The 19,925-nt window shown below is 40.4% G+C and overlaps 1 protein-coding gene across 1 annotated transcript; it reads left to right on the forward strand.

Moving 5' to 3' along the window:
• Nucleotides 1–105: 105 nt before the first annotated feature.
• Nucleotides 106–18,658, forward strand: LOC134225878 (ATP-dependent RNA helicase DDX42). The gene is made up of 5 exons (XM_062706309.1): nucleotides 106–574; nucleotides 880–961; nucleotides 1,121–1,290; nucleotides 16,512–17,571; nucleotides 17,635–18,658. The coding sequence occupies exons 1-5, from the start codon at nucleotides 261–263 to the stop codon at nucleotides 18,421–18,423; spliced, it is 2,415 nt and encodes an 804-aa protein (XP_062562293.1). The 5' UTR covers nucleotides 106–260; the 3' UTR covers nucleotides 18,424–18,658.
• Nucleotides 18,659–19,925: the final 1,267 nt, after the last annotated feature.

Consider the following 19,925-nt stretch of genomic DNA (forward strand, 5'->3'; position numbering starts at 1 on the left):
CGCGAATGAAGCGGTGTCAAAAAACTACAAGAATTTAACAAAACGATTGATTTTGCAACGCTTCGCTGCATGGGCACAAACTGGTAGGGGCTTACAAAGCGTAAACAGCCGAATCCCGTTTGCTGTCATAACAGAAAAATAGTGCTAGATATTGGATTATTGATCTCGAAAAAAAACGATATTTTAATCCTCCAAGTCCATTAATTACAGTTTAAATAGAACGTATTTCGAGTGATTCCTATAGGCGCCAAACCGTCGTCATGAGTGGCAATCGTGGAAATTTCAGTTTTTCGATGCGTCGCCCCGGACAGCTGTCGGGATCATTCCGTCCCGGGCAGCAGCAGCAACAACAATCGCAGCAGAAAAGTTTTTCGCTGAATGCCGTTCCGCCGCCCAGTTCACTGACCGGCCGTGGCCACGGTGGTTATGCTCCTCCTAAGTTCTTCCATCAGCAGCAACAGTCGGCCGGTGGGGTTTCCAAGCACGGCTACCACACCATGGATGCGATTGCGGCCTACGCTAATCCTGCCTCGCAATATTCGCTCGGCAAGAGGCGCGGAAAGACCGAGGATGAGTAAGCTTCTTGGTTTATTTTTATTTTTTCAGGGATGGTAATTAATTGAATTTTTGTATAAGCAATATGTTTTTTGCCAGGGAAGCACTTTTTTAACCAAATAGTATTTGATATACTAGATAGGTATTAAATACTATTTGGGTAAAAAAGTACTTCCCTCACTCTTGTCTTCATAATTAATATTGTACTTATTCTCGGGTCAAGGAAGCGTTTGAAAATCTACTAAAAAATTGGAAACATTGGTCATTTAAATTAATAGCCTAATACTTCAAAATAATAATGAGGATTATGCTTTTCATTTACAGTTATTTCGACGACGATGATGAGTCCGGACCGCAGCTGGATTATATCCCAGCGCCTGGATCGCCTTCGGCTAGCGGATCGCAAGTAAGTGACTTCTTCACTCCTTTCTCCATGCAATAAAATCGAAACAAAAACAAAACATGAGTTGGGAAAACACATCACATGCACACGTTCCCCCCGTTTTTCTTCTTGCCATCATCATCTGTTGTTGCCCGAACCCCTTCGTGTGATCCTCCTGCTAAGGCCAAGTCTGACGACGAAGATGACGAGGACGACCCATTGGACGCGTTTATGGCTGGCATCAATGCGCAGGTGGAGCGCGAAAAGAAGAAAATTCCTCAACCGAACGTGGACGCCAAGAAAGGAACCCGAGGGGACATCGACGATGTGGATGACGAGGAGAGCTATTACCGGTGAGTTGATGATCCAATTATTGATAAGACTTACCAAGTCCCATGCGTTTAGTAGCTCTGTGTTTAAGAACTTTTCTTCCGCATAGATTGATATACATCTACTTGAAGATTTATTTTACAGTAATTATTGATACCCAAGAACAATTTTATTTTGTCTGTATTCAAAAACTGATACATTTTCGATCTTCCTCGTATAAAGTTACAAACTAACATTTCATTCCAAGGCAGTCTGCGTAGGAAGCTTATTCCATAAAGTCTGATACACGACCATTAACTTAGCTCTACGAATTGACCAAAAATGTCTGTCTCTGACGCCGTGTGTATATTAATAAAACACTTAGCCAACGATAACAACCGAAGAAGGCGATGTACAATCGCCGAGCGCCTAACTGGCCGATCAGTGTTATGTGGCTCCATCACCAGAAACCTGCCCAGAGCTGCGTCAGCCGAAGTGTCAGACCGGAACGTCTGGCTCTATAAATCAAACAGTGAGTGAACTGGTTGTAAAAATCACACGAACGGTGTCCACAGCTCGTTGCGAACGCACACCCCGTGTAGCTTATTGTCGTCGTCGTTGTGCACAAAACAGAGCACTGAAATGGTTTTGGTTGACATTTTTCAAAACCCTGCAAAAGGTATACGATCGCAGAGCCGCAGCACCGGCAACGTTACGGACGGTTTGTGAATATCTACGAGAAATAACCTGAGCCGGAGTCGCTCTCCCGGTTAGAAGAAACTTTGTGACGACGAGTAAGACATGGATTTTTTTTACAAATGGCTCTCACGTCATACAAATATAGATATCGATCCTCCATCAACATCCGATTTCGCCGCCTCCAAGAATATGGCACCTACTTCCAACACAGCCTTCCGTATCGGTACACCTGGAGATCACCACTGCAGACAGTATCCCAAATCGACGGCACTACTCCGACATTATCGACGTCAGGACATATCGTGGCGCTAACATCGACTCTGACTACTATCTGGTGATGGTGAAACTGCGCCCAAAACTATCCGTCATCAACAATGTTCGGTACCGACGACCGCCGCGGTACGACCTAGAGCGACTGAAGCAACCTGATGTCGCCACTGCATACGCGCAGCATCTCGAGGCAGCGTTGCCGGAAGAGGGTGAGCTCGATGGGGCCCCTCTTGAGGACTGCTGGAATACAGTCAAAGCAGCCATTAACGACGCAGCGGAGAACAACGTCGGGTATATGGGTCGAAGTCGACGGAACGATTGGTTCGACGAAGAGTGCAGACAGATTCTGGAGGAGAAGGACGCAGCGCGGGCGGTCGCGCTGCAGCAAGGTACCCGGCAGAACGTGGAACGTTATAGAAGGAAGCGGAGACAGCAGACCCGCCTTTTTCAGGAGAAGAAACGCCGCCTGGAAGAAGCGGAGTGCGAGAAGATAGAACAAGAGGGCCGTTCTCAAGAAACACGCAAGTTCTACCAGAAGTTCAACGCATCCCGCAAAGGCTTCGTGCCGCGAGCCGAAATGTGCAGGGATAAGGATGGGAGCATCTTGACGGACGAACGTGTGGTGATCGCAAGGTGGAAACAGCACTACGAGGAACATTTGAATGGCGCTGAGAGTACAGGCAGTGAAAGTCAAGGCAGCGGAGGAGATGACTACGTCAGTTCAGCGGAAGATGGAAGCCAACCAGCCCCCACCTTGAGGGAAGTTAAGGATGCCATCCAACAGCTAAAGACCAATAAAGCAGCTGGTAAGGATGGTATCGGAGCTGAGCTCATCAAGATGGGCCCAGAAAAGCTAGCCACTTACCTGCACAAACTGATAGTCAGAATCTGGGAAACTGAACAGTTACCAGAGGAGTGGAAGGAAGGGGTTATATGCCCCATCTACAAGAAAGCCGACAAGCTGGAGTATGAGAACTTTTGAGCGATCACCATCCTTAATGCCGCTTACAAAGTGATATTCCAGATCATCTGTCACCATTAGTGAATGAGTTCGTGGGAAGTTATCAAGCCGGCTTCGTTGACGGCCGCTCGACAACGGACCAGATCGTTACTGTACGGCAAATCCTTCAAAAAATGCCGTTAATACCAGGTCCCAACGCACCATCTGTTCGTTGAATTAAAGGCGGCATACGACAGTATAGAGCGCGTAGAGCTATGGAAAATTATGGATGAGAACAGCTTCCCTGGGAAGCTTACCAGACTGATCAAAGCAACGGTGGATGGTGTTCAAAACTGTGTGAAGATTTCGGGCGAACACTCCAGTTCGTTCGAATCGCGCCGAGGACTAAGACAAGGTGATGGACTTTCGTGCCTGTTGTTCAACATTGCGCTAGAAGGTGTCATGCGGGGAGCCGGGTGTAACAGTCGGGGTACGATTTTCAACAGATCCAGTCAATTTATTTGTTTCGCGGGTGACATGGACATTGTCGGCCGAACATTTGCAAAGGTGGCAGAACTGTACACCCGCCTGAAACGTGAAGCAACAAAAGTTGGACTGGTGGTGAATGCGTCAAAGACAAAGTACATGCTTGTGGGCGGAACCGAGCGCGACAGGGTCCGCCTGGGACGGGGATGCCTTCGAGGTGGTCGAGGAATTCGTCTACCTCGGATCCTTGCTAACGGCTGATAACAATGTTAGTCGTGAAATACGAAGGCGCATCATCTGTGGAAGTCTGGCCTACTACGGGCTTCAGAAGAAACTGCGGTCAAAAAAGATTCGCCACCGCACCAAATGCGTCATGTACAAGACGCTAATAAGACCGGTTGTCCTCTACGGACATGAAACATGGACAATGCTCGAGGAGGACTTGCAAGCACTCGGAATATTCGAGAGACGGGTGCTTAGGACCATCTTTGGCGGTGTGCAAGAAGACGGTGTGTGGCGGCGAAGAATGAACCACGAGGTCGCCCAGCTCTACGGCGAACCCAGTATCCAGAAGGTAGCTAAAGCCGGAAGGGTACGATGGGTAGGACATGTTGCAAGAATGCCGGACAGTAACCCTGCAAAGATGATGCTCGCTTCCGATCCGTCAGGTACGAGACGGCGTGGAGCGCAGCGAGCAAGGTGGGCAGACCATCAGGTGCAAAACGACTTGGCGAGCGTGGGGCGCTTTCGAGGATGGAGAGATGCAGCCTCGAACCGTGTATTGTGGCGTCAAATTGTTGATTCAGTGTTATCTGTTTAGATGTAAACTCAACCCGTGAGCAACTTGACAGCTCCAGTACATTGTCAGTGTACCCCGAAAAATTGGTTCAGGTGGTTCTGTCAAACTTACTTATATCGGGAGCATCTCTCGATTATGGCGTAAAAGGTTAAAGATAAAACTAATTTTATTTTTTTTTATTATTGTTAATAACACAATTGAATTACTTATTAGTTATTTTGATACAGGTTCGTATATTCAAGCCCAAGCCCATCTGAAATGGGTGACTCATCCTTTTCATTTTTAATTTAAAGAAAACCAAATCAAATATGTACAAATGAACCAAAATGAACCCACTGCCATTTGAAAACAGACAGGATAATATAGGGGCAGTAGGGGCAATATGAACATACGGGGCAATATGAGCCACTCTCTTTTTAAGCTTATTGACAAGTTTTACCATGTAAAAGTTATATGATCTTTAGGAGAATGCTCCACATATGCCTCAACGTGAAAACCGCATAAAAATTCAATTCAAACATGAAAATACACTTGAAAATGTACATTTTCGCAGCATGTGCAAAATTATTATAAAATTTAAAGTTTATAAATAAGGTTTTGACACAAAACTAATTGAAATACAGATCAATACATACATCACAATCAAAAGATCTATTATAATTGAATATAGTGCACAAATGTTTGTACTGATACAAATATGAATTTATCAAAAAAAAATTTTTTTTTCCAAAACCAGTCTCTATGGGGCTAGACCTGTGCGCCGGTCATATCATCGGCGGCGGCGGCGTGGTGGTCACTTTTGCCCCGGCGGCGGCGGCGTCACGGCGGCGCGCCGTTGACTTTTATCGGCGGCGGCGGCGGCGGCGTGAACCGGCGTGGATGAAAAAATCAATGGCTGAAAAAATCAATTTTACCGTGGATTTTTGGATTAACGCGGTTTGATTCACACGGTAGGAATCGCCCGTATAAAAACCGACTTCAGTGGATTAAAATAGCAATATTCTGCGTTTGACGATCATCAAACAGCACATTCAAAATAGTCAATTGCCGCCGATACTAATCAATACCTGATTTCAAAATGTTATTTGAATTACCACTATTTTGTTACTCTTTGATTTTGATTAATCAAATTTTAACAATAAATCCTGCTTCACTTTTTCGTGACCCTTAAGTGGTAAGAATTAGATTTCGGAGTCAAAGAACAAATAGGTAATAACTTTTGTCAAAAGTTATTTCCAATTTAGGATTTAGACACACTTCAGTCGTTTTGATTTCAAAATAACTAAGTTTCAGAAATAATCTAATATTTTCCTGAAATTTGCCTAAATATGTCAACTCTTGGTGGAGTTTCTGAAAGAATTTCTGGAGGAAACTATGATTTTTTTCAATTCCTACAGGCATTTCTCAGTAAATTTCATTAGGAATTCCTTCGTAAAATCCTATGACAATGTCTGCAAAATTTTTCTATTTTAGAAAGAATAATCCATTCAGTTTTTTATGGGGAATTCCTTTAGTAAAACATAAAATAATCCTGCAGGAATTTATTCGGAAATTTATTAAAGAATGAGCTATTTTCTGATGAAATTCCTAAGAGAATTTTCTAAAGGACTTTCCGAGAAAATTCCTGAAGTAGTGTTGGAAAGTGTAGAAGGAACCTTTTAACAAAATTTTGAGCAAATCCCCACAGACATTTTGAAGGAATTCCTAACAGTATATCCAAAATGCATCAGCAGATGCACCCCAGAGCCAACGTCCTGTTCCAGGTTCTCTGCAAGTTCTTTTGCTGGTCTCTCTTCCTGCATACGCACTACATGTCCAACCCACTGTAATCTGCTTTATTTTACAAACCTGCCTATGTCTGCATTTTTGTATACTTGGTTTAACTCGTGGTTCATTCATTTGTCTGCTCCATTTACCATTTTCCACCACGCTGCCAAATATTGAGCACAGTATTTTAAACTCAAACACTTTGAGAATTTGATAATCTGCATCTTTTAACGTCCATGATTCATGGCCGGACAGGACGACTGGACGAATCAACGATGTGTACAAAGCTAGTTTTGTCAGTGTCTGTAGGTAGCTTCATGAAGTTACAAAAGAATTTTCTAGAGGAATTTTCAAAGGATTACCCTGAGAAATTCTCTTTTAAATTCCTCGAAGTAGTTTTGGAAGAATTCCTATGGGAATTTCAGGAACAATTATTGTCAAGGAACTTGCTAAGGAATTCCTAGAGGAATTACTAAAAAAAATTCCGAAGGAATATCAAATTGATTTACAAAGAAATTCCAAAGCAAAACTCCGAAGCTGACAGAAATTTCCGAAGTAATCCGTTAATAAATTTCTGAAGGAGTTTCTAGAGATTTTTTTGGAATTTTGAAACAATTTCCTAAGGAACTCCTATAACATTCTCTGTAGATATTTCAAAAAGAAGGATTTTCAGAAGGTATATTCGAATTTCTGAACGAAGTCTTGACGGAATGTCCGAAGAAATTTTCGGAGATATCTAAGACTGTCAGAAGTTTTTTCGGGAGTTACTTTGAAAAAAAAAACCTACAGGGACTTCTACGGATATTCCTTCAGGAACTTGTTCAGGAATTCTTAAGGAAACTAAGAAACCGAACTAATTCCTGAGAGAATTTTCGAAAGACTTTCTGGAATTCGTTTCCGGAGGAGTTTTTGTAGAACTTCTTGAGGTAATATCCGAGGGAATTCCTGGACGAATCTCCATAGGATTTTTTGAAGAATTACAAAAAAAAATCCTGGGGAAATCTAGGAATTACTTCAGAAATACCAGTAGGCATTTCCTCTGAAATTCTATTAGAAATTTCTTCATAAATTCCTTTGAGAATTCCTCCGGAAATTCCTTCAAATATTCCTTCAGAAATTTCTTTAGGGGTTGTCCATAAACCACGTAGACTCTTGAGGAGGAGGGGGTTCAAAAAATTCTATGTCAGTCTACGAAGGGGGGCAGGGGTATACGAAAAGTCTACGTAGACTTATTTTATTTTATTTTTTTTCGGAAAACATTTCATACAGCAGCTTTGTGCAAAGTTCACTTGTTTGTTTTTTTTTCGATTTCCCGTTTTTTTTTGCAAGATACCGAAATAATCTCTTGAATCTCTTATGGATTTCACTGAAGTAATAGTCTGAACTACGGCTTAAAAATATCCTGATTTCAACAGCAAATTCTTCTGTGTTGAGCAGGAAAATTCTCCAAAGTATTCTATAAAAAAAATTCGAAAAAATTTCAAAATTTCCACTTGGATTACATTGATTACATTGTAGATTTTACTAAAATATCTTTTGATTTTCGGCAGGAACTTCTTTAGAAACTACAAGTGATTCTTTAGAATTTCCACGGGGAATTATGTCGCACTTCGACGAAAAATTATTTAGAATTTACAAAGGGAGCATTTTGGAATATCCAAGAAGAAGTCTTCGGAATTTCCAAAAGGCACTCTGGAACTTGTAAGGGGAATTCTCCGAAATTTCCGTGAGAAATTCTTCAGAATTTCCACTGAAGATTTTCTGGGAAGTCCCGAATAATTTTCGGTGGAAATTATGGATTCTAATTTCTGAAATTCTTGGAATTTTTGCGAGGAATTCTTTGGACATACATATAAGCGAAATTCTTCGAAATTTAACGGCAAATTCTTCTGCAGTTCTAATGAAAATTCTTTGGAATTATCGATGGAAAAATAAATTGTTGAAAACTTTCAGGAGAAATTATTTGAATTTCCCACCAAAAACTCTTTGAGTTTTCACAAAAAAAATATAGCAATTCTTGTAAGAAAGTATTTGTAATGTTCATGAAAATTTATTCTATTTTTGCCTTTCTCGTATACAAAGTATACGTAAAGGCTATATGTTCGCTCCAAAAATGAACTTTTTATAGGAGGGCCTCCCGGACCGGAGACCCATAGTGTTATATACCAATCGACTCAGTTCGACGAATTGAGGTGATGTTTGTGTGTGTGTGTGTGTGTGTGTGTGTGTGTGTGTGTGTGTGTGTGTGTGTGTGTGTGTGTGTGTGTGTGTGTGTGTGTGTGTGTGTGTGTGTGTGTGTGTGTGTGTATGTGTGTGTATGTGCGCAAAAAATGTCACTCATTTTTCAGGCACTTATCCTTAACCGATTTTCTTGCAACAGATTGCATTCGACGCAGAATCCTGTCCCATTGTTTCCTATTGAAAATTGGCCAGATCGGACTATGGGCTCGAAAGTTATGGCCAAAATACATTTTTTTAATTGAAAAATCTCGAAAAAAAATTCACTCATTTTTTAGGCACCTATCCTCAACCGATTTGCACGCAACAAATTGCATTCGACGCAGAATCTTGTCCCATTGTTTCCTATTGAAAATTGGCCAGATCGGACTATGGGCTCAGAAGTTATGGCCAAAATACATTTTTTTATAGAAAATTCGCGAAAAAAGTGTCACTCATTTTTCAGGCACTTATCTTTATCCGATTTTCTCGCAACAGATTGCATTCGACGCAGAATCCTGTCCCATTGTTTCCTATTGAAAATTGGCCGGATCGGACTATGGGCTCGGATGTTATGGCCAAAATTACTCACTTGAAAAAAAAAACGAGAAAGGCACCATCACCGCTAGGTGGATTAATCTGGGTTTTTACGATAAATTCAACACAAATTCAACTGAATTCCTTCAAAATTTTCACCGAAAATTATCTGGAAAACTCTATGGAATGTCCATAGGATTTTTTTTTAATTTCTTCAGGAAATCGCTCCTACTTTGCAAGAGAAATGTCAAAATATCGTAGGAAACCTTTAGCATGGTTTTAACGGGAAATAATTCGGGAAAACTTTTGGAATTTAGAAATTCTTGAGATTTCAACGGTATGGCATTTTCAAGAAAAATATCGGAATTATCACGGAGAGTTCTTTGGCGTATTACCTGGAAACTTTGAAGGTTATCAATCGGGAAATTCTACGGAATTTCTACGACAAATCAAATCCAACAGAAAGTAAATTAATTGGCTTCGAGACTTGGTTTCAGGAGCTATGGACAGAGGATTGAATTTAATTTCGATTTGAATTTTTAATTGATATTGAGTTGGATTTTGTTCAGTTTGATTTTGTCAGGTTTGAAATTTGAATTTTACTGTAGTATTTACAATGGATTTAAAAATGGATTTGTATATCTGAATTGCTGAAAACGTGGCTTCCAATTTGTTTCCAATCACATATGACATTTTGTTAAATTTGAAAAAGTCTACGTAGGCTTTAAGGGGTGGGGGAGGGGTTTTGGAAAGTCTACTAGGGGGGAAGGGGGGTGGGTTTGAAAATGTGAAAATTCGGCCTACGTGGTTTGTGGGAAGTTGTTTAGAAATACTTTCAAAATCTCTTTAACTTGAGAAGTTGAAGTTGAACATTTTCGTAGAAATTACTGAAACATTTTTTTTGTATGCATTCCATAAGGAATTTCCTGAAGAAATTCGTGAAGGATTTTCTGAAGAAATTCGTAATGGAATTTCTGAAAAATTTGTAAGACATTTCCGGAAGAATACATAAAGTAATTTTCCAAGGTTTTTTATTGAAACTTTTCGGAGGAATGTTTGGAGGAATTTACTAGGAAATATACCAAGTGGTTTTGGCGCTTTGGGGATGTATTCAAGCCTCCACAAAAGCTTATGTGCCACAACAAACATAATTTGTGGGTCACCTACAGGCAGTGTTGTCTTACACTCTGTGCAAGAAATTCTGCTCTTTGATTTTACTCCATCTAAACGATGGACATTTAGTAAATTCAAATAGCCTTCTATTAGTTGCACTTACTTAGTAAAGATTGTAAAATCGTTTGGATGGAGAAAAATCAAAGAGCAGAATTTTTTGCACAGAGTGTAGGACAAAACTGCCTACAGATTTAGGAGCCCATTCAGTCGGCTTTGGCTTAGACGAATTCCAATGACCATTTCAACATTTTTTGTATTATTCTACTTAGTACATTAAATCTACTAGATACAGCCTAATTCAAATTCACAACTAATCAACCAACCAATTCATTATCCAATGTTTGTCACCACACTGTCTTAGAGGCACCATCACTTGAGGTAGATTTGAAATTGAATTCTGACGAGTTCCACCTAAACAACATTCTAACAACTAACTAACAACACAATCATAACACGAGTTTAGTACTATTCCAATCAATTCCACCACGTTGTATTGTCTTACAAATACGTATTTCGTCTCTGTAAGGCTATTCTTAGTGTTTCTTATTTTACTCGACTCGACTCAAGTTAATTGATTTTTTTTATTGTGATTAGTCATCGGCGTGGCAAAATTATGATCGGCGGCGCGCCGACCCAAAATTGCCGGCGGCGGCGGCGTGAGTAAAACCGCCGGCGGCGGCGGCGCACAGGTCTATATGGGGCAATATAGGCATACCTGCACAGAGCAGGGTATCAGGCCTGAATATGCGAACAAGTTCAAATTTCAGTTGCCAAATACAATGATTAATTATTTTAGAGCGTCTTAGGGGAAATGCTACAAGGTTAAAAGACTATTATTCTTCCATTTACTTCCACTATTAACTTTTTTATGTATCAACAAGCAGATACGTATTTCGTTTCATACTTGGAAACTTCTTCAGTGTTTGTTATCGACTATCGACGACTATCGAGTCGATAACAAACACTGAAGAAGTTTCCAAGTAGGAAACGAAATACGTATCTGCTTGTTGATACATAAAAAAGTTAATAGTGGAAGTAAATGGAAGAATAATAGTCTTTTAACCTTGCCAAATACAAGAATATTACCATCTATATAAGATTCATTACGGAAAAATAACAACACCGCATTACTGCGATCGAAACAGAAAAATGACTATTGATCAGTGGAAATATGGCTATTCAAACGGTGAAGAGTGGCAAATCGGTTCGGTCCGCTGTTGTGCGGTTTAATAATTTTATTTGGTATGGAATACTCAAAACTGTTGAAGGAATATCATATTCTTCCAGATTGCCACACTTTTCTCTCTCAAAAAAACGATTTGGATGGGTGTCTCATACTGCCCCAAATGGTGGCTCATATTGCCCCGTATATTCGGTAACACACATTGAAATCAATACATTTTCAAAAGTGCATTCCAACAATTTCAAAACACATTTTTCACCATTCATCGACGTAATATGAAAGGTAACACTCCCTACTATAAGTCAACTACATTTGAATGATGGTTTTTTGAAGTTTTCAGCGCTTTTCGGAACGATTTCCTTAGGTGGCCCATATTGCCCCGATCACCCCTATTTAAATTAGTGTTTGTAATTTATTTTCTGGAAAAATCTGAACTAGCCGGACTAACGAAAGGCTTTCTTTGATGTTAAAGTCACCTCACATCTCGGGGAAAATTTCCGCCGGATGTTCGTCCCCGCGTACCCGTGTATTTCAAATGGTACCGGGAATATGATTTTCCATGCCCAATTTTGATTAATTCGTGGCCAACATCGCACAATATGTAAAAATATGTAGGTGTGGGGCTACCTTAACATGAAACTTTGGGTTGGAAATTTTCTCGACTTCTCTCACGCAAAAAGATGTTACAGTTGAAATTATCGTACCGAGGGTTAATTTAAGAATATGCACCGTCGATTTTCTGCAGGTAACAAATCCGTTTGATTTTATCATTATGCGCAGTGAAAATAAACTGTGACGATTGTTTATATGATACAAATGACACATCGATTTAAATACTCTACAAAACTATCCTTCCAAGAAAATACCACGAAGAAATATGTATAATTTTATGAGAATCAAGTTACAAAGCTGTATGACAAAAAATAATCATAAATACAGCAATTAAATTTAAATTCTTAGATTCAACTATTAAAACTATATATATAAGTGGGAACTCGTTGTCTAAAATTTTTCATGAAATGGGCGATATATAAAGCAAATTTCGTTTTCAAAGCGACAAATTTCAACATGTAAAGCATTGGATGTTTTGTTCAGAATCTTTTAATTAATTGCAATTACCAATTCACCCTATCCACGATCTTGTCCGTTCTTTGGTGACAACAAATGACGAAACAAAAAACATGGTTTCTTCGGAAAAAAGTGTGGCTGCGGTGTATGATGAGGCATTGTTTATGTTTCGCATCGCCATCTACGATTTGCAAGTGCACGGAGGAAAAGACGCTTAGTTTGAAACAACCAAAATGTTGGTTGATTTTCAAACTAAAAATTATGCTTGTTTCAAAACCAATATTGGTTGTTTCAACAAAATAGTACAGATGGAAACTAGGGATCCTACATTCAGAGATATGCGAAAGCGGCCATCTTGAGCCAATCGAGCATTGAGAGCTGTCAGAATCTGAGCCAAATGATCATTGTTATTGTTGCGGATTGAAAGGTATTGCGATTGTAATGAAAAAGATTTTACGAAAAGTTTTGTCGAATAAACAATTTGTTTTGCACTGGCTAGTTGAAGTAGTCTAGTTTATGCATGGTACTTTGTTCATTTGTATTACACTTTTATTTTAGTGATAATGCACTGTTGGACGTTAGATAACGAAATCTGAAAATGCCATTATACGCAAAGTCATGTTCGAGCTCCAACATTTTGCGCCACGGCAAGTGCTGGCAGCGTTTGTTTACGAAAGTAACAGCGTTGCTAAAACGCCTGGAAAAGTATTCGCACATCTCTTAATATAGGATCCCTAATGGAAACTAACGTTTAACTTAAGTTGCTTCTAACTAAAATCACATTTTGTTTCAAAATTCATTTTCTTTGTTTTAATACAAAACGTTTGTTGTTATAGCCATCAAACTAGATTGTCCCAACCAAAATTTGGGTTGTTTGGCTCAACAAAACATGTGTGTTACATAAGTTCAGAAAGAAGAACTGCAACCATATTTATCTAATAGTATTAGAATCACGAAAGTGATGTTTTCTCCATTGAGGCCTGATTAAACATCTTACAAGGTAAGAAAATATGCATTAGCATCAGAAAATATATCTATTCGAGTGTTTTTTTTTCTCTAAAAAACACATCTTTCTGTTTATCATCAAGGATACGGATGCGGTTGCCGCTGTTTTTGGTGAACACTCGCAACAGACGCAGCTGACGTGGCCTTCAATGTGAATTTCAGTACGGTGCTCTAAAATTTCCATGAGCATTCAACGAATCGACGATGCCAGCGGGGTAGAAATAAGCTTCTCAATTCCGGTCCATAAAAAAATCTACGATAGCCATGGTAAAATATCCAAACATCCGCAAATCGCGCGGATTTAACATTCCGCAAATCGCGCGTCAATACATTCAATGTGTAATTCAATATAAGTTGTACTATTTGCATAACGTTTAAATGACTATATATAAAATAAAATCGATATGAACGCTAAATACAAGTTAGTTTTTTTTTATAACAGCTATTTGGTTCTCTATATGGAAGTAAAATCTCAACCATTTTGTTGTTTGATTCAAACGCTTACTTTGGTTGATTTAAACAAATAATTGGTTTGATTCTAATCTTTTTTGCTTATTATAAACTAAACTTCTTGGTTGAAAACAACCAAAATTGTTGGTTGTTCAAGAGCTGTCAGGCGAAACAACTATTATTTTACAACAAAAGTTTGTTGAATTTACCTCCCAAATCGCGAAAAATACAACCTTCTAGTTTAGGTTGTTTCAACCAACTGACTGGTTTAAATCAAAATAAAAAATGTTTGTTCCTAATTCAACCTAGAAGTTTGGTTGAAATGAACTATGTTTTGGTTGTTTTTACTATTATTTTTTCTCCGTGTGGGTACGCGAAACTAAGGCCAAATGTCAAGTTGTGGGGGGGTTGTGTAAACTAAATAAATGAATGAAATGAAGGACAACTTCAAGTAGGCTAATGAGAAACATATTTTAATGGATCACTCTACGATTACTAATCTTTGTCTTCAAGATTACGGATCACGTGCGATATGGGATGGATATACAATTCGTGGATATGTTACGAGACGAGTAAATGACTTTTGTTTACCGAAATTGACAATGACAGGAACTCAAAATTAGCTATTTTTTAAAGGATTTAGACTATTTAACATGCTACCAGACCAAGTGAAAATGAAAACAAATGAGATGAAATTAAGACAAAAATGCACGGACTATATGAAAAGCAATACTTTGATACAAAAGAACACTATTGAAGGACATACACGGAAGCTAAGCAGATATAGAAGATATAACGAATAAAGTGTTAGTAAATAGAACCAGAAGAGTACCTTCTAATAGGTTTACTTTTCAGTGACAATATTGCTTTAAATTCTTTTCACGTCACGTGCCGTAAAAAGAGCACCGTAAAACGAAGTGACGTACAGAAAAGTGCCGTAAAAAGAGGGTTGAGTATAGTACAGTCTTCGAAAATAGGAAGTTTTCCAGATTTACCTGGTTCTTTGACGAATTTCTACAGTTCAAGCGGTAAGAGGTTTTCTGGTTAATAAGATAACGATTTCTAGGCCAAATTTTGGTTTAATGGATGTCAGTTATAGGTACTGATGGATAGATGGGAGTTACATTGGGCGGTCACTCCCGTCCTACATGGATTCACAGAACGAGATGGGTGAGTTGATGGTGCTTTGACTGGAAGGTTGTCAGTGGAGCATCTTTACCATCCGCTCCATTTCTCATCAAAAAGTCCGTGCAGCAATTCTTGGGTGCGAATATCGACTTCGCCTTCCCCGAAGAAGAAGGACGATCATGCGCCCTCAAAGTGAGAAATCCTGAGCACTTTGATAAACTGCTTCTAATGAACGAACCTAAAAACGGGATATCTGTTAAGATAATCCAGTCCACAATACGGTCAAATGCATCGTGTACTGTCGAGATGTAATCGACCTACTTGAGGATAAGTTATTAGAGGGACTGAGAGTAAAATATGATACAGATGCATCAGATCAGGAGAACCGCTGGTGAATGGATCGAAAACACTCCTCTCCTCATCGTACCATTGATTGGGACCTTCAAACCGGACTGCATTTACTTCGATTTCTTGAGGTGCCTGACCCGACCATACTATCCGTCTCTCATGCAGTGCTTCAACTGCTGGGCATTCGGTCACACGAAAACTCGTTGCCAAGCCTCCAACACCACATGTGGGAACTGCTCGGATTCTCGCCCGAGGACAGAAAATGTAGCAATTTTGCTCCCAGTGTAGCACTGGCCAGCATCCTCGCAGAAGTAGAGCCTGTTCGGCCTATAGACTGGAAAATGACGTTCAACGGATAACGGTCGAGCAGGATTGACTACCCCGAAGCTCGACGTATCATACAGCTTGAACAGAGAGGAGAATCGTCTTTCGCAGACGTCGGTAACTGACTTGTATTCCTCTTCAAGGAACTCTACGCATAGGATTCTAGAGCACTCGCTGTAAAGTGGATTAGAAAATCCGACTATTGCTACACTCCTTGCCGCCCTCGCTGAAAAAGACGAGAGAACCTAGAACCTTGAAGCCATGATGGAGGAAAGCATCCGTAGTAACGATGAGTTACAGAACAATTTAAGCTCCTTTTAGCAGCATAAGTTCCCCAGTCAGTCGCGCAGATGAACTGGACTCAATGGATTATGCCCTTACATCCATCGAAAAGCCGGACGGGCCTAACCCCGTTCACGATAACTCACTCACCACCATCAAACCTACCCCTAGACCAGAGGCTATATCCCTACCGGAACCTTTGGACCGACCCCGGCCCCTGGTGAAGGCTGGAAACGAAAAATCGAAGTTTTGATCAGGAGATGAGCCAGCCTCGGGCTGAAAATCTCCTTAATAAAGACAAAAAAAAACAAAGAAGATCCTGTTCAGATTCCTTGGTAATCGACCCTGCTGTTATTTAATTACAACTGCTTTGTAATGGACGAATTTACGTTAAAGCTTTGGCGTTTCAACTAACGTTAGACTTTTGATTTCGAAACAACATTATAAACACTAACATAAATTTGATAAAATAAACTAAATTTTTAATCATAAAAATATCTACTGTGAAGTCTCAAGTGTCTTTCTCACATATCTGGATATGAAAACTGTCCCAACCAGTCATATTAATTCCATTTTCCCCACATTCCAGTTACATGGAAGAGAACCCAACTGCCGGTCTCCAGGATGCGGACGGTTCCGATGCCGAACTGGAGTACGACGAAGATGGAAATCCCATCCCGCCACCCAAGAAACGGGAAATTGATCCGTTGCCTCCGATTGATCACTCGGAAATCGAGTACGATAAGTTCGAGAAAAACTTCTACAACCCACACGAGGACATTGCGGGTCTGACCGTGTCGAAGACCAGAGATCTCCGTATGAAGCTTGGGGTCAGGGTTAACGGTCCTGCCCCGCCGGCTCCGGTTACCAGTTTTGCCCACTTCGGGTTCGACGAACAGTTGATGAAGGCCATCCGCAAGTCGGAGTACACTCAGCCGACGCCGATCCAGGCCCAAGGCGTACCGGCGGCACTGAGTGGTCGTGATATTATCGGTATTGCCAAAACGGGTAGCGGTAAGACGGCTGCCTTTTTGTGGCCAATGCTGGTTCACATTATGGACCAGAAGGAACTTGGGCCTGGCGATGGACCGATTGGGCTGATTCTAGCGCCAACGCGCGAGTTGTCGCTGCAAATCTATCAAGAAGCCAAGAAGTTCGGCAAGGTTTATAATATAAGCGTTTGCTGCTGCTACGGTGGTGGCTCAAAGTGGGAGCAGAGCAAGGCACTGGAACAGGGTGCTGAGATTGTAGTGGCCACTCCTGGTCGAATGATTGATATGGTGAAGATGAAGGCCACAAACTTGCAACGAGTTACCTATCTGGTACTGGACGAAGCCGATAAAATGTTCAATCTCGGCTTCGAACCACAGGTTCGTTCGATCTGTAATCATGTCCGTCCAGATCGGCAGACGATGCTGTTCAGTGCTACTTTCAAGAAGAGAATCGAGAAGCTGGCACGGGATGTTTTGACCGATCCGGTTAGAATAATGCATGGAGATTTGGGTGAGGCAAATGAAGATGTCACACAGCATGTGATTGTGATGAACAATCCTGCGCATAAATGGAACTGGCTTCTGGCAAAGATGGTACAGCTGTTATCTGAGGGTACTGTTTTGATTTTCGTTACAAAGAAGGCAGATGCCGAACAGGCAAGTATTTTTGATACTATTAATAAAGATAATTATTTACTTACACACTTGTCTTATTTGCAGGTCGCCAACAATCTACGCCTACAAGAGTACGATCCTGTATTATTGCATGGTGACATGGACCAAGCTGATCGTAACATTGTCATAACTCGTTTTAAAAAACGAGAAGTTGAAATTATGGTGGCTACGGATGTGGCCGCCCGTGGTCTCGATATTCCGCACATTAGAAATGTAGTAAACTATGACATTGCTAGGGATATTGACACTCACACTCATCGGGTTGGTAGGACAGGCCGTGCCGGCGAGAAAGGTACCGCCTACACTCTGGTTGTGGACAAAGATAAGGAATTCGCTGGACATTTGGTACGTAACCTGGAGGGTGCCAATCAGGAAGTTCCCGAGGAACTGATGAAATTGGCAATGCAGAGCGCGTGGTTCAGAAATTCACGTTTCAAGAATAACAATAAGGGTAAAAATCTGAACGTTGGCGGTGCGGGACTAGGCTTCCGCAGTCGACCAGTTCCCAGTGGACCGTTGAAGGCTTTAGAAGGACCGTCATCTTCTGCGGATGGAGGCAGTGGCAGTGGCTGGAAGGGACCTGTTACAGATCGCCTAACGGCTATGCGCGATACATTCAAGGCCCAATATAATGCACAATTCAAGGCTTCCTCCGATAGGACGTGGGAGAATACTCTTCCGGAGGGTGGTGTCTTCGCGAAACCCACTATGTCGGGTTTTGTACCTGCGTCCAATAGAGATGCACAGGAAGAACTCCAAAAAGATGACGAGCAACATTTTTCGCAAACCGGGGATGAAGATAGACCTCGAAAGAAGAAGAGTAGATGGAACTAATCCGGCTGAAGTGAGGCCACGCACTCGAAATGCTTAAGGTTGTACGCGATTGTGTTGTTTCTGTGGTTTCTGTGTTTACGAGCGTTCAGGTATGCTCTAATAGCAGTTCTATATGTGTCAATTGTAGATGAGCGATGTATCCAGATTCGGAGGGGTGTGGAAGGATAGTTTAAATTTGTACGATTATTCCGTATTATGAACAAAATAAAGTCTTCATAGCTCTTTCTGTCCAAAATGTTGTTTTTTAGATTGAAAATGTATCCGATTGACCTATTCAGAATGCGTCAATATTATGCTGAAGAATAACTAGATGCCAATCCCCATACCTACATTCATTTTTTTTCTCCACTTTAACACGATTGGTTTATTATGATAACTGGCGTAATATGAATAGGTTATAATTGAATATAATCCGTTGAAAAGAAAAATATAGGCCGGAATGCTCGTATTTGAATTATGTTTATTATCGACTTACTGCATCATTCACTTAAGAGTTTTTTTTTAATAATAATCTCTGTATCGGAAAAAAATATAAAAAATATAAAAATATAATAATTTATTTATTTATTGGTATTTATTCCATCTGGCTTGAAGCCTTAATGAATTTTTTTTTTGATGAGGGAAAAAGCCAGTTTGAGTTGACATTGTTGGCCATGCTCAAATTGGCGTAAAAACCTCATATCTTTTCTTGAACGAATTTAACATGCAGTGCACCTGGTGATACCTGGTTGGCTACAAAGTCTATTGTATATAGAGTTACGCAAAGAGTGAAGCCAAATCTACCTATTGAGTTCTCCAAGCGCTGTTTCTCGCACACTAACGTCACTGTATAAGATATATAAAATAAAAGTGGGTGGTAATCTCGTTGCGGCAAAAATATAACGAATACTTTTGGAGGAAGACAGCATACATTGACAGGAATACAGCGAAGTCACGCACACTTTTATTTATTTGGAGAAGTCAATTGAACTGTCAAACCGTCTACCTATCGAGCAAAGTAAACAAATGATTGTTGGTAAGGCGGAAGTATTGTTATCGCCTGATGATTATTTTGGCGAATTAAAACTTATGAATTGAAATGTATTAGATTTGTTCTAGAAACAGCTTCAAAAAACTTCAATACACCCCCCCAATAAAGTTGCAACAAGAAACTCACGTGTTTGCACTCTGTAGGTGACTTTGGTTATCGAATTAAAAAGCTTTAGAAGTGATCACTCCCGTGAAGTCACTTGAAGGGTTGAACAAAAATGAAAGTTTTCAACATAATAACAAGAGCATCATTCAGAATAAGAGTAAAAAGATCCTCTTTGCGCAACTCTATATAATGGACTCTGGTTGGCTACAGCGTCGAGGTACACCTTCCGCACGCTTCCGAAGCGTTTCCGTATGAAAACAAATCCTATCCTTTCCGTGCGCGTGCAAGTGAAAGATACCCTTATTATAGAGCTCCATAATCGTCAGTCTTGGGCGATGTTCCTCCGCGTTTCCACGAACGTTTAGGG

Source organism: Armigeres subalbatus, chromosome 3 (genome assembly GCF_024139115.2).
Source record: "Armigeres subalbatus isolate Guangzhou_Male chromosome 3, GZ_Asu_2, whole genome shotgun sequence".
Classification (NCBI taxonomy): Eukaryota; Metazoa; Arthropoda; class Insecta; order Diptera; family Culicidae; genus Armigeres; species Armigeres subalbatus.